General features: G+C 39.7%; 1 protein-coding gene across 1 annotated transcript in view; it reads right to left on the bottom strand.

Moving 5' to 3' along the window:
• The window catches only part of LOC129741124 (segmentation polarity homeobox protein engrailed-like), a 57122-nt gene extending 41730 nt beyond the window's left edge, over positions 1-15392 (bottom strand). Inside the window, 5 exon segments of the mRNA XM_055732829.1 lie at positions 6273-6517; positions 6651-6751; positions 13465-13925; positions 13927-13972; positions 13975-15392. Coding sequence (XP_055588804.1) covers positions 6273-6517; positions 6651-6751; positions 13465-13925; positions 13927-13972; positions 13975-14713 — 1592 coding nt within the window. The 5' untranslated portion in view covers positions 14714-15392.
• Positions 15393-15910: the final 518 nt, after the last annotated feature.

Raw genomic sequence — 15910 nt, 5'->3', positions numbered from 1 at the left:
AAGGTGGCTGTACAAAATTGTTTCGAATCATTTTTTAGATTTTATACTAATTAAACTTGAAAAAGAAATTTAATTTGATTTCTTAAATAAACGATTTCACCGATTTACACGCGTTTTCCCTTGACCAAATTTTGACCGTATCACTTTTTATACAATTTTTAAATGGACCCAAAAAAACTGACCTGTACGAAATTTCAGTTCAATCGGATTTCGTTCAGGAGTGCCTCAAAGCTGTTACGAGACTTTTCATTTTTTTCAAGAGAACCCAGACAGTCGATTCTTGGACAAAATCAAAACAAATTAAATTTTAAACTTTTGTTTTTTTGGTAACCTTTTTTAAAAAAATAGCATGAAATTATATTTATTTTGTTTCATATAAGTTTTCCATAAAAACTGATATTTTTTTCGAAAAATTTAATGCTGGGTTAGAATGTAGAAAGAAAATAGAGGAGCTTACTAAGATACACATCCATACATTGCATAGTAGAAAGTTTTGACTCAAAAATCCGAAAGCAAATTTTGGAGCCACAAGTTTGAGGACCCAAATCTGCCATCAGATTTGACCGGAAATCTCTGGGAGAAATTTTATTTGACCCACGTATCACCCAGAAATATGCTTTTTTTTCTTAATATGTCCATGAATCATCAAATATTAAGTCATTGCAACCTCATGAAACGAATTGAAAGGTTCTTGAGCACTTGAAATAATTTAAAAGGGATCATCAATAGATGAAAAGATTTAAGGAAGCGATTTGTTTTGCCCTTACTGAATAATTGTTTTATAACTCACTGAATGATGATTCAGGCTTAAGAATGCACTAAACAATGCTCAAAATTTTAGATCTCCTAACTAATGTATGCAAAAGAATTGCAGTTTTGTATAAGAATTGACCTTTTTGAAAAAAATCGACAAATAAAAAAAAAATCAGAGGGATTATTCGTAATGCATGCAAATCCTGTAGTTCTCATCAATCTTCATGGCCCTTGGAGCCAAGGTTGCCGAAATCACAGAATAATCTATAATTTCACAGAATTTTGTGTAAATTTTCATCACAGAATCTGTGCCACAGAACACAGAATTTCAGATATAATTATAGTTTTCACGGAATTTTAAAATAGCATACGTTTTCCAAAATTAATTTTTTTACGTCAATGTAGTATTTTCAACTATGAATTAGAAAATAAGATAAAATTAGTAATTTTACTTGATTCCCCTTAAGTAAAATGTAAAAAAAAGGCGCAATTTGACATGACTTTTTCAATGAAAATTTTGAAATAAGCATTTGGGTAAAATCACAGAAATTCGGAATTTTTTTTCGTCAAACACAAATTTTTTTTTGACAACCTTGCTTGTAGCCTAAGGAATATAAGCGCATAAAAGCTTATGTCGAGAAAACACGTCTTTTAGTTTGTGTTTGGGCATTTTCCATAAATTTTTCGATAACTTATTTTTGTCAAACATTGAGTATGTGAAATACAATCTAAAAACTGTAAAAGGTCACCAAATAGAGTTTGAGTTTTAACAAATTGTTTAGCAATATGAACCCAAAATCGATCATTTTTGCACTAAGTAATACCACAGAGAACAGACGTACAAGCTCGAACAAAAAATCTTTAAAAAAGTGTGTAAAATTTCAAATGCTGACACCCAAAAAATGCGTTGAAAAGAGACTTGAAACAGTGCCATCTATTGCGCCGTTCAAAAGTTACGAATCAAATATTCTCAGTTCTCTTGTGTGTATTTGGAGACATCTGGTGGCCCAGCCAAAAAACAAAAATTGGTTAAAATGTTCGTTGAAAATTTTACACAAGTTTCGTGAGACAGCTTGTACGTCTGTTCTCTGTGGTAATACCCCTTTGGCTCTGAGGGCCTCACTTCACATCTTACTAAAATTTTTCTAAAACACATTTTAGTAAAAAAAAATTCTGCTCGAATTAAGTTTCAAAAAATTAAACTTATACTCCTGGGTAATATGTTTAAGGTCTTTAAACATACGACTCCGAACTTATTGAGATTTTAGGTCGAAATACACTTGCAGTACATTTCTATAATTTTTTTATTTAATTTATTTTTTTGTGTAATCTACATACACTTTTATGAAAATCAAATTTTGGAAAACAATGAAATTCATATAATTTACATACCATCTCTTTGAGTAAAACTAGTTTCCAACCTTCAGAATTTTATTGAAAAATTATTAAGATTTAGTGTGAAAGTGTTTTGAGTATGCAAATATATGTTATTCATGAGTTTTGGTATTGTAGTTCATAAATCAGAGGAAAAGGTTTAACCCAATCTGTCCCGAAAAAAAACAATAGTTTACAAAATCATAAAAATTCGTGAACTTCATTAACCGACCTATATTTTCAATGGGAAATCGGGCGCTGAATCCGAAAATGAAATTATAAAAAAAGCCAGTTGTACAGTTTTTGAGTTATGCTCCAAACATGAAATTTTGGAAATATTAAAAAAAAAGTACTTGAACTTCTATTCAAGTATCTCGGACTGCGTAACCTTTTCTTTGAAATCTCTTTTTTGCATATTGAAATTGAATAAATTTTCTATCGAATTTCATCTATACACAACTCCCTTTTTGTTTACTCATCTGAAATCTAGTCAATTTGGATTTAGTGGCCCACATTTCCCCACAGTTTAAAAAAATAACTTTTTTTAAAACAGTCAGAACTAATTTATTGAAAAAATAAAAAAAATGCCTTATGATACCTTAAAAATGTAGAAAACCATACCACTTTTTTTTTTTTTCATTTTATCTCTTTTAACCTTCCAAAGCCGTTCGCAAAATATCCGTTTCGGGGAAATTTGAGTTGTTGTTTGATTTTGTTCTCCTGGCTGTAAATGTTAACCGATTTTAATGATATTATATTCAATGAGTAGGTAATTTAGTCTTCTTACTCAACATTCCAAAATAAAGTCGAAAACTATTACCAGGTTATCAGAAACTGGTTCAGAAAGTAAAAAGTCCGGAAAATCAATTTTATTTTTAAAATACTCATAACTCTTGATAGCTTCTCTGTATTTAAGTATTTCTTTGATGTTTGAAATCGTGAAGAATCCATCTATCCGACAATGTATAGATATGTTGGGGTCCAATGAAAGTTTTGACCATTATCTCAGATATTCCGGTAGAAAAAAATCTTATTTTAAAAAAATGACATTTAGTTTTGGCTTTGCTTAGCTGTATTTCACTTACCAATGAATCGATTTTCAAAACTCAAATTTTAATTTCTTGTCGTTAATTTGATCATTATTTTCATAGAACATACTTGGTTTGTCAAAATTCCCAGTTCTTCAGTATATTGGAATGATGATAAAGAGGTTTGAAATGTGCGCTTCGGGTCATATTGACCCGAACAGCTTTGGAGGGTTAATATAGAGGTTATGAAACAGAGAAGAAAAGTGGCCCATGATACCTCACACTCCTCTACCAATTTATCCCGAGGAACAGCAATTCACCAATAGTACCCAGAGTCATCTGGTGTTCGGATATGGAAACAGGCAAGTGAATATTTGCCCCTATAGTTTTTGCACTGATCACACTGACATGACGCTTAGAACAAAAATTCAATCATTTTCTGTCTAATTTATTTCGTCAGATTTTGCAGGTTCGCAATACCGACGGCAGGTGGCGAACCTTAACCTTGAACCTTGAAAATTTGACAAAAAATGCCCTGTAGGAAAAATTGACCTGTTTAGCCCGATTTTATCGTAGAAATTGCCTGTTATTTTTTTTTAAGTTGAGTGGCTTTTTTTAAATGGGAAAGCATTTCTTCAAATCGATCAAAGCGCACTCTGGTATCGACATTGCGTACTGTTGGAAAAACTATCCAGAATATGAAATCGAGTGTCCAGTCAGTATGGTCAGTGTTTTTTGTGTCATAATTCATGGCGTTTCACTAACACGACCGTGTTCGTCGGACGACTGTTCGATTTTTGCACTGAAATTTTTGGAGGTTAATTTTCCCGTTCTCGTCCGTACACGTGAAAAATGTCAAAAACAACTCTATACAAAATAATGAATTTAATAATTGATTTTATTCATTCATCAATAAATTTTTTCAGGCATGGAAGTTTCTATCTAGTTGACTCTAGAATGAAATTTGTGTTTTAATAAGTTTTGAAGCTATACTCGGATAGCAAAAATGGGAATTTGTGATATCTCTGATTCAACAATCATAAAACGGTGCAGTTAGTTTAAAGTAGTTTCTCTTTTATTCAATATCACATGAGTGTATTTTATTACGCTCTCTTTTATATACTGGTTTTGTGTGTTTTGTTTTATTCATTATATAATAATAATATTCATATCTCTCTGCCTCTATGCCTATTGTCTTAACACTAGAGAAAATAATAGGTAGGTAATAATTATTATAATTATTGTTACAATAATGATAAGATTAGCTATAGGAAGTTCTAGGCGCAGTGTGTTTCTACAAACGGTTTCGTTCAAGCAAAAATAATAGCTTTTTTTTTTTATTTAGAATAATTCAATAGTTTAAGAGCCATAAATAAACTACTTATGCATGTAATCTAGATTGAGTAGTGTTTGCGAGATATTTCGAGGGTGGTGTCCGTGCGTGTGTGATCCGACTCTAATGTTCAAAGTAATTAGCTAGGAAGCGAATCCCGGTACCTAGAACGAACTAGGTAAAAAAGCTGGTTGGCATAATTTGAGATTAGACCAAATACGGCGGCGCCGCCCTTCTTCTGAAGTAGCTCGAATGGGATTAGATTTGCAAAAGAAACAAACATGCGCGCGTGGGAATTCAACTCGGCTAGCTTCTCGATCCCCTGTTCGCGTTATTCACAGACACACTGGCTCTAATCTCGAACGATTAATTTTTAGTAGCTCCTATATTTTACACACTCTCCTGTTCCTACTTTTCTGCCTACACGCGCGCCCTTTTGCTATTTACATACACGAGGGAGACTTTTCGGTTTCTTTGCGCTTCTCTTATAAGGGTTGAGTTTTTGTTTGTTTTGTCCACTGAAAGTGCTCTGCCTAGTTTTTTTTTTACTTGTAACGTTTGGAAGTTTAAATAATTTACATGTTTTATTACAGATAGCCGAAATATGAGACGAAGCAGAAGAAGAGGAGGGAAAAGCTTCGAGCAAGATTGTGCCTTAGCCTACTAGGTTGCAATGTTTTGCTTTTGCGCTATTCCTGGCGTTTCTCGGTGAGTACTTACAACTAGTCGGTTTGTTTGTGTGTTGGTGTTGTTGACAACTAATAACTTGTGTTTCTGGTCTAAAATAGTCTATTGCTGATCGGTTTCCTTGTGACAATTAATCACTTGATTGGTTTTCATGTTTTGTCGATTTTCTAGTAGGCGTTTTACTTTTCTTTCTCTTCGAACTGGAACGTTACGTTGAATATCGATAATTATATTGCACCACAAATTTGCATCAATCTCTCAGTAGTAGGCCGGTTTCCGTGTAACGTTAGGAGATATTTACATACATTTTTTCGGGTAGGGTTTCGATGAAGCTGATCCCGACTTTGGCCACCTTCAGCGGGAACTGTCAGTGGGAACACTTTTTGTTACTGATGTTGTTGCTGTGGTTGAACTAAGTATGCTATCTGTTTACATTCACACGGCCAGCAGCGATCTGTGTTCCTCGGCTGTTTTTGTAACTGGGATTTGTTTGTTTGTTTGTTTTTTTTCCGGAGCGGATTTCCGACGTCCCGCGGGAAAGGATTGGTCGGCCGAACATTTATTCAATTATTTAAATGTAATTGTACTTGAGCTGAGTTTCTCGGGTGTTGTTTTTGTGAACTTTCACCGGCCAGTTAGTCCTCGCTTGCCCCAAACTGTCAAATGGCGATGGGGAAAGCGAGACGATCGAGTAAGCCCGAGATGATTCTTGGTGTTATTGTTGTTGTTATGTATATAAATAAGCCTCGCCTGCTTTTCTCATGCATTCACATCGCGGGGATGAGTGACAGCTTCTCGCTGCCGTTTTTTGTTGTTGATGTTGTTATATTGCTGTTGCCATTGTAACTGCTCGGAATGTCGAACGTCAAGCGGGAGTGATGCAGCAACAAAATGCCTGCCAATATCCACCTTGGCAAGAGATCAATTATTCAGGAGCCGCTTCCCCACGGCTAGCTAGCTGCCCTTCATTATGGATTCTTTTGTTTCCGCAGGTCCACCGGTAGATGTCTCCTCTCGCTGAGCTGTGCCTCTAATTAGAGGTGATGCGGGATTCGGTTTCGGAATTTGCATAACCAGGCCTGTTCCTTCAAGCTTACGGGATTTGTCCATTCATACGCATCTCCAGCTCTTCCTCTTCCTTGGTCAGCGGCACGGTCGAGTGGTTGTAGAGTCCTTGGGCCATCAGCTGCAGTGCCAGTGGGTTCTTCTCCGAGTTAGTCTTCTTGATCTTGGCCCGCTTGTTCTGGAACCAAATCTTGATCTGCGATTCGTTGAGGTTAAGCTCGGCACTCAGCGCTTGGCGGCGTTTCTCCGTCAGGTAGCGATTTTCAGTGAATTCGTTCTGTTAGGAAAAGGGAGAAAAGACAAAAAAAGCAAGCCATGGGTTAGTTCCTGATTCGGGCCAAATGTGTTGTTGCGGGATAAGGGTAAGTTTTTTTTTTGCTTTCTTTTGGATCAGCGAAACGAGAGCTTACCTTCAGTCTTTGCAGTTGGGCAGTGGTGAATGCGGTGCGGGGACGTTTCTCCTCGTTTTCACCCTTTGGCTTCGGCGTTTTCACCCGTCGGTATCGCGGACCTGCGAAGGAAATCAAGAGAAAACAAGAGCAAAAATTAATAAAAATGTCACTGGTGTGAAATTTGCAGCGCAGAAGCGCGCTATAAAGTTGCAACTGAAAGCAACTGGACGATAGATAAAGAAGGAGAGCGGTCGAAAGAGATAGAAAGCACCGGGGCGATAACGGTGCCTGCAAACAGGTTACGAACGCTTGGAACTCCACCCCGGGTGTAAGTATAAATAATAATTAATGCCTGTTATCTAATTCAATTAAGGCACATTTGAGATAGCGCACGGTGTGGTTGTTCGCGAACGACAATTTATGACTGCCGGTTTCGGCATTTGACGGGAAAGGAAAGCAAAACCCGCACAAATCAGCAAATTCCACACACCGCACACCGTTTGGCAACATTTATTGGGCGCCATTTGTGGGTTTTTGTGTGTGCAACGGACAAGTTCAGATAAGGTCAACAGCCTACTGCGCGCTGAACTCATTCGTCAAATGTCACGCAGCGATGGCTTCCGTTGCGAAAGTTGGGTCGCGTCCATTTGCTAATTACCCCCCACCAATCCGATCGACGGAGAATTACTTCGCCAAGAACGTGATTTTCACACATTCTCGTACCCCTCGTCGGAGTTGTTGCACGGTTTTGCTTTTATTACCATACCCCCACACCCAAAACAAAAGATGGCGCTCTCGCGAACGCTCAGTTTTATCACTAAGGCTACTAGGATTGTACACGATTTTTTTTAAGTTCGGTTGCTGCTGAACCATCGTCTAGAAAATTTAACAACCGAGAACTTCTCCTCGGCGCGCACACACAATGGGTGGCAATAATAAACTTACCTTCTTAAAGTGGCAAACTCGCCGAAGGTAATTAGTCGGAAAGAATTATGCGCGTCGTCTTTTTTTGGGGTTTTTGTTTTGTTTTGCCCAGCAAACACAAGTGGCGACGAAGACGAAAACGCCAACGACTAGAGCAGCTCAAGCTTCCAGGGTTGTAATCTAAATCGGTTCCGTATGTTAATGAACGCCGAATAGAGGAAGCTTTCTTCCTAGACCAACAACAAACAACAGACCGTCGTCCGTTGTCCGTCAGTCCAAGCCCACTGACTGACAACTAATTTAAATTAATAAAAATAAATAATCATTCTAATTAATAGCGGAGGATATAATTTTTCCTCGTGTGCGCGCTCACACACTCACATGAGGTGCTTACACGATTAGGGCAAAACGAGTGAAAAAGTGCCTAAAGCAGCTACTCGGGCTACCATCTCGGGAAAGCCGATTCTAGCGCTTGTTTTTTTTTTATTAATTAATATATTAGTTCGATAATTAATTCTCCCTGTGGGTTTTGTGTTGCTGCTGCCCGTTGGCGAGAGCAACCCACTCGACGCATGAGTTTTTTTCTTAACTTTATTGACTTCTGTTGCTTGCTACCGGTGTGCTTGGTTGTGTGAGCGCGCTTTGGCCAACAAACCTGTCTACGCGCCGAGACCATATGAATATTTATAAGAATAAGTATTACTACACATATTTTCTCCTAGTTGGGAGAGGTGGTAAAGACACAAAACAATTTTCAGAACTTGTCAGCTTATAAGGGTTGAAAACAGTGCTCGGAAAAAGTGGGACAGATCGATTGGTTTCAGTTTGATGTTAACCGAAAGTGTCTGTGCGTCGGTATTCTGTTTTCATGGTTTTTGCCAAACTGTGCGAGCCAATGTCACTCATTTTAAGCTCAAATGACGAAGAATATTGTCTTTCTTGGAGCTACAGAAAATTGTAGATTTTTACTGAAATTCGGGATAGTTATGAGAGGAAAACTTTTTCAGAGTTAACCTAATCCGGGTTGTCTCACTTTTTTCGCGTACAGTCTCCCTTCGGAAGAAAGGCGAAGCCCTGAAGAAAGATGAAATAAACTAACCAGGCGATAATTTGACATTTTAATAGATCTCCTCAACGATGGCAGCCAAAAGGTGTTCGAAAAACTGTCCAACTGCTAGAAATTTCTGCACCGATAAGCAGAAAGTGGATCATCATTTTTCTGACAGCTGCTACTAGTTTAAGTTCGCTTACGAACAAATTGGCTCAAAAAAGTTCAACAACAACTGGTCAAGAACAACGACGGCGAGGTAGCGTGACAGATAATTACGTCTGTGAGCTGCTTGTCGCTTACCAACGTACGATTGAAAGAAAATAAAAAAAATAACAAGCAATGGACACGCCCCTTGTCTCGTACGGTCGCCACTTTTCGGAAAGGAAAACTGTCAAAACAAACCAAATTTCTTCATGATGATGGCGTGCCTTGTTTGCGTAACTCGTGTGGCGGCGCGAAAGTCGAGAACATACACACTCTTTTCTCACAAACAAGGTGCAGTCGTTATCAACCTTTAAGCTAGGTGAGGGTTTTGTTTTGAAAACCGGGTATTGATTAGGTCCTCGAGGTTGAGTTGTTTGAGGTATCCGTGTAGACTTCGCTAGTGTGAAAGACGGAAAGGGGGGAGATGTGGAGGCTAATAAAGTCATAATGGCGGCGTCGCCCAGTTTTGCAGTGTTTATGCAAATGGCTTCTAGTCCAGAAGGCTTCGCCGGGTAACAATTATGTCATTACAGTTGCTGCACTGCACAGAAAGTGGTGTTTGTGTGTGCATGTCGCGGATCGATGAAGATCCGCGGTTCCATCGATTGAGACGTTGACGAACGTCTCTGTTTTTCCTTAAACAGCGGATTATCACCCAATCTCTGGGGCCGCAGCAAATTGCCTGTCAGCGATGCGATTGCTGTCTGGTTGACGACGACACGTCCGATAGCCATGTCATGAGCGATGGATCGGTGGTCGACCATATATGCCCCATCGCGCTATCATACAACATCAATGATAAAGCCCGAATAGGACCGGGAACACTATGGGGGCAAACACACGTGAGAGAATTCGCACAATTTGTTCGCCCGCTTCGGTTCGTCTATCTATCTGTCAAGCCGTTTGGAAGGAGGTGCGTTTGCCCAAACTTAGCAGGCTATGAAAAAAGGGTTATCTCTCCGCTCTCCGATTGCGTAAAAACGACTACGACGTCAAGTTGTGGAAAGATTTATGCGCCGCACATTTTAGGACGGGGTGATAATTTTTTCATAAACCCTCATAATATTTTCCTATGATGGTGGTGATGGTAATTCGTGGATTTAGCAGACCGATCCCGGAGGAATCTGGAGCAAATCGGAGTTTGATTTACCGCCCACTAATAAGGGCGAGTGGCAGCTTAACTGCGAGTATCAATCTGGAGGGAATTCAAATTAGCTGAATTGTTGCTGCTGTGCTGTGCTCGTTAAGAGGTTGAATTTTTCCAAATTGAGCGCACCAACAGCAGAACCTTTGAAGTCAGGCGTCGCCACACTTTTGTCAACGAGACGGTCGCGTTAATTAGCAAACTAAGTCTGGTCGATGAGTGACGAGTAAAAACAAAAACATTCAAAACAAACCCAACGATTAGTATTTATTTACACTAGCTTTGAGTTCAACTTTGATCTTTAGAAGAGCTCTCAACCAGAAAAAAAGTGTGAGCCAACTTGGATGATGACGATGGACGAGAAAAAAAAAGAACGGAACACAAGTTAACAGTTTGTCAGATCAAAGTAGGCAGCCTAAAAGCGGGTGCGCTCGTGTGACAGTTTTTCGGTCCCTTGTTTTTCTTACACTTTAACTCTGTTTTCCCTCCAAGATTCGGTCGTCCCGTCAACCAGATGTGTCACAACGCGCCCGGTTTTCTCGAGAGGGAGAAAGCATCGTTTCGGTTTGTTGGTTTTTATTTTTGGATAGGGAATTAATATGTCCGATGATATGTTAGAACAAGATAATGGCTTTCGATGATGATTTCTGTTCCTCCGTTCGTCTTCAGCTTCTGGATGATGCTGGAGGACGCTTTTTACGATCCAGTAACGAACAAACGATGATCGATTTATGTTCCCTTGATCGGTCCCAATTATTGTACTTGTGAGAATTGGAGAACCTATTAGAGAACCCGTGGAGATCTCTAAAAGGGCAGCGACACGATTCAGTGAATCAGGGAAGCGTGTCGAACAAATTTATTTCCCGAGGTTGCCGCCTGCCACTACCAGAAAAAAAAACACGAGATCGTAAAACTCCAACCGATTCCGACTCGAACTGGACTGAGTCTAGTAGTAGTTGTCAAGATTCTAGCGGGATTAATGCGCCGTAACAGCATCAGCGGCAGCAAGCAATAGTACAGTGACCGCATGAGTTATAATACTCACATCGGAGGCCCCCTCGGATGAACGAGTTAATAAATTTTAATTATTTTGTAATAAAAGTCCTACAATTGGCTGGAACCCGTACACAAGTCCGGGGGCTCCCCGATTGAAATATCAGTTGGCTTTACGATACCACGAGGAACTTAAGCTTAAGTCTCCAGCAAGTGGACTCGCTACTTATCTAGATCAATTCTGCGAGCGGGCCCGCTTGCTCATGTTCAAATTGCATTATCGATTTCGATATTAATTAACCACAAACTGACTAACTAACTGGTAGAGTGAGTGCGCGCTCCTCGAACAGGATTGGAGTTCAATGAAATCCGAAGCCTAGCATAACCTCACGGTTCTCAAATAGAGCAATGGCTGCTGCTGACTATTATCTACTGACTGGCAGTCAATTGAACTTACCAATAAAGAAGAGGAGAAGTAGGCGGGCGGAGGGATGGAAATAAATTTATTTATTTCTTCAATTAATCGGCTATTTATTTTTGCTCTGCTTTATGCAAGATCCGAAGCGAGAGTGCGATTCAATCGATTTAAAGGTAGCGATCGCAAGAAAGAAAAAAGCGATAGCGATTGCTATCGATTGGTCGACCATTTTGTTTGTTTGTGCAAGTGCACGTTGATCTGATCCGAGATTGAATACCGAACTGCGTTGCTTTCATTGAGTTAAAAAAAAAGAAACCTTCATCTGATAATTCAAAAGAAAGTATTTTCCTGTGGATTTCTTTCCAGTTATTTTTAGGATGATCTTCCACTCGTGGACGATGAAGTTTGATAAGAAAAAACTTCTTGATTGACATTCGTATAATTTAAAATTTTCATAAGCAGCCTAAAAAGCTGCAGGGAAAAGAAAATTCCACCTGAAGTTAGGCTACTTTTAGACTATTTAGAATTCAGATTCAGAATTCAGATTCAGAACCCAGATTTAGAATTCAGAATCAGAATTCAGATTCAAAACTCAGATTCAGAATTCAGATTCAGAATTCAGATTCAGAATTCAGATTCAGAATTCAGACTCAGAATTCAGATTCAGAATTCAGATTCAGAATTCAGATTCAGAATTCAGAATTCAGATTCAGAATTCAGATTTAGAATTCAAAATTCTGATTCAGAATTCAGATTCAGAATTCAGAATTCAGATTCAGAATTTAGATTCAGAATTCAGATTCAGAATTCAGATTCAGAATTCAGATTCAGAATTCAGATTCAGAATTCAGATTCAGAATTCAGATTCAGAATTCAGATTCAGAATTCAGATTCAGAATTCAGATTCAGAATTCAGATTCAGAATTCAGATTCAGAATTCAGATTCAGAATTCAGATTCAGAATTCAGATTCAGAATTCAGATTCAGAATTCAGATTCAGAATTCAGATTCGGAATTCAGATTCAGAATTCAGATTCAGAATTCAGATTCAGAATTCAGATTCAAAATTCAGATTCAGAATTCAGATTCAGAATTCAGATTCAGAATTCAGATTCAGAATTCAGATTAAGAATTCAGATTCAGAATTCAGATTCAGAATTCAGATTCAGAATTCAGATTCAGAATTCAGATTCAGAATTCAGATTCAGAATTCAGATTCAGAATTCATATTCAGAATTCAGATTCAGAATTCAGATTCAGAATTCAGATTCAGAACTCAGATTCAGATTCAGATTCAGAATTCAGATTCAGATTCAGAATTCAGATTCAGAATTCAGATTTAGAATTTAGACTAAGAATTCGGATTATGGATTCAGAAAGAGCTCAGACTCAGAATTCAAATGTTGCATTCATGTTTAAAATTTTGAAATATAATACGCTTTGTTTTCTTAATTGGCAATATTGATTCATGATATCTAAAAATCACATCTGCTATAATTTTATCAAATTGATAAATTATTAAAAAAAATAAAATTTCAATCCGAAATTGAGTTCTAAATGGTTTTTTTTTGTAATTAGGTTATTAGGTCTTTACAAAAGAAATGAATTTGAAAGACGATGTTCAGATACTAAATTGGAACTTCTGTATTTTGAATCAATTTATATCATGTTTTAAATCAATGTTGTGATTAAAAAACTGAAATTATTCAAACGTTGAAAATTTGCTAAGAAATTACACATAAATCTTCTCTTTGGAGCCTGGACACTCAATTAAAAATTTGAATGTTTATATTGTTTCCATGTTTTGAACACGCCTTAAAGTTTTCGACCACTGTTGCATTTTCTTAATTAATTTTGTGATCAAAAATTGAAATCAATCAAATGTTGAAAACTTGCTATGAAAATCTTCACAAAAATGTATTTTTGGAGACTGGACACACAATTTACAATTTAAATATTTATATTGTCTCCATAATATAAAAACGCCTTCAAGTAGACAAGCGATTTCAAGTTGTAAACATTCATATCATTTGTCAAGGATCATGAAAGCCTGTCTTTTCTTAGCTTTTTTTTTTGACAACAAAAATATCAAACTCACCGGAACTGGGTCGATCGCTGTACCGGGTGCAGTACACCCACGCCGGCCACAGGTTGCTCCCATTTTCGCCGTCCTTGCTGCTTCCGGTCTCGGACCGGGCATCATCCGAGGAAGCTCCTCCGTCAGTGTTACCGCCAGCATTCGAGCCCATATCAGAGGAACCGTTCTGGTGTCCATTGCTTCCATTAGAATTATGGTTGTTGCTTCCAGAGTTTCCCGGAAGGCTTGAAGCGACCGTTGCCGTCGGTTTAGGGATTGGCCGCGGGGAGCTGATACTGCTGGGACTTCCGGTGCTGCTGGCCGTGCTGCAACGCGATTCTGAGAAGTGATGGCTGCTTCCGTTGTGTGTTGAGGACGGAGATGGGTTTGAGGCTACGTGTTGACCAATTTGGGACACGGTTTTACAGAGGGATCCTAGCGGAGGCATCGAGTGTGGATGCATGCTTGCGGCGGCTGCTGCGGCCTTGGCCTGGGATTCGAGCAATTTCGCTTGGAACTTCCGGTGGCTGTTGATGATTTCTTCATGCAGCTTGGGATAGGAGGCAGCACTGAAGCCATTTAGGAGGGGAGATCGTGGGTCTATGCTAGGGATAGCTTGGGCGGTGAAGTCATACAGAGTTGGGATACGGGGGTGGTAGTGGTTGTTGTTGAACATTAGCATGCTGGCGGCTGTAGCTGCAGCGGCTGCCGCAGTTTGAGGTTCGAAGCAGGTTGAGTCCTGGGACTCGCTATCGGTGTGGTAGAGATTGTTGCTGCTGCTTCCGTTGCTTGGGCAGAGTCGAGGAGACTTGCTGATTTCGTAGGGACGGAATAGACTCTCTCGGCGAGCTTCGAGGACTCGCTGCTGCTGGAAGCTGTGGTGGTGGAGATGGTGTAACTGGGATGGTCCGTTCGGGCTTCCGGAATCGGAACCGCAGGATGGACTTGCCATCGGACTAACCGGCTGCTGGGTTGAGCTCGGTGCCGAGGGTCCTTTTCCGAAGCTATCGCTAAGGATGTTGGAGATGGAGAAGGTGAGGCTGGCATGTTGAGGTGGCGGAGGTGGAACGACGTGCTCTATCACTTCCTGCTTGATATGCAGCGGTGACATTGGCACCATTTCTTCGCCCGTTGGCGAAACCCGGCTAACTCCTGTGGAGGCAGTGCTCATCATCGTGGCGGAATTCACTGGACTCTGGCTGTGGTGATGATGATGGTGATGTGGTGGACTGGGAGCACTTTGTGGGCTGCAACGGTCTTCCAATGCCATGCTGGCGTTAAACTTGTTTTGAAATTGTTTGCCTTTTCACTTATGAAAATTTCACTTTTCACTATTAGCCTTTGGCTTTGCTGTTTTTCACTTAAATTCTCACTTGATAATTTTTTATCATCAACGAATCAATCTTCAATCATTCAAGTACAAACTTGTCATCCATAATTCACTTATCACTGGATAGGATTTCTTGCGAAGACACCCGAAAGCTAGCACACGTGTGCGTTCACGAGGACCGACTCCGGTGAAGTAATCGATCCGGAGTGTGAGCTGTGTCCGAATCAATCTCGGTCAATCTGGAGACAATAGAGATTCTCGACCACTTCCAAAAAAAAGGCAAGGAAAACAAACACACGCGATTGATCCCTTCGGTTGCGGCTTAGCCACACGACTAAACCAAAATTGCACCGGACAACGACTCAATACCGAAAAGGAACCGGATTGGTTAGCAAGAAGATGATCCCGATCGATCGACGCGGCGATGATCCGAGTAGGCAAGAGTAGGTGAAACAAGAGAAGCCCGCTTCTATTATAAATTGTGATGTGACATAGTCAAATGTCACCTGTGATCTGAGCCTCTGTGACTGACAGCTGAGTGAGAGCTCAACCAAACTGACTGGTTTATTTTTTGCTGCTCCAGTGCTCGGTCCGCTGGTATCTCTATTAACTCCGGTGCCATCTCCCTTTCGCTGCTTCCATTGCATAAGTCCCTCTCGCTTTTGCCTCCCGGCTATATATGACGTATTAGTTTACACAACACACACTCTCGCACAGATCGGTCAATCGACACGTCCGAAAGAGACGGCCTTACGGCTGCCTAGAAAGCAAAAATGAGATGAAAACCAAATAGACTCATCAATACAGACGTATCCAAGCTTAATTGAGCTTCGACTGTATTGGTGCAATCGACCGCGCAGTAGGCGTGGCAATCCGCTACACGCCCGTACGAACGCAATGGAATAACATAATCAAACAAAATTGATTTGTTCAAACTTACCACCACCAGCTAGGGTTTATTTCCCTTTTTCGTTTAGCTACACGGCATAAATTTTCCACAATTGGTAGTGTTCGTGACCTACGCGCCGTTCCATACAACTTCATCATGTTTTCCTCTGCTTTGTGTACTGGTGGGTGACCCCACCCCTATCCAGTTCAACAAAGCGGCGGCTCGCAAAAGTGATCCTCTCGACCACC

The sequence above is a fragment of the Uranotaenia lowii genome, chromosome 2 (assembly GCF_029784155.1).
Source record: "Uranotaenia lowii strain MFRU-FL chromosome 2, ASM2978415v1, whole genome shotgun sequence".
NCBI lineage: Eukaryota > Metazoa > Arthropoda > Insecta > Diptera > Culicidae > Uranotaenia > Uranotaenia lowii.
This window is presented reverse-complemented; position numbering and strand designations above follow the sequence as displayed.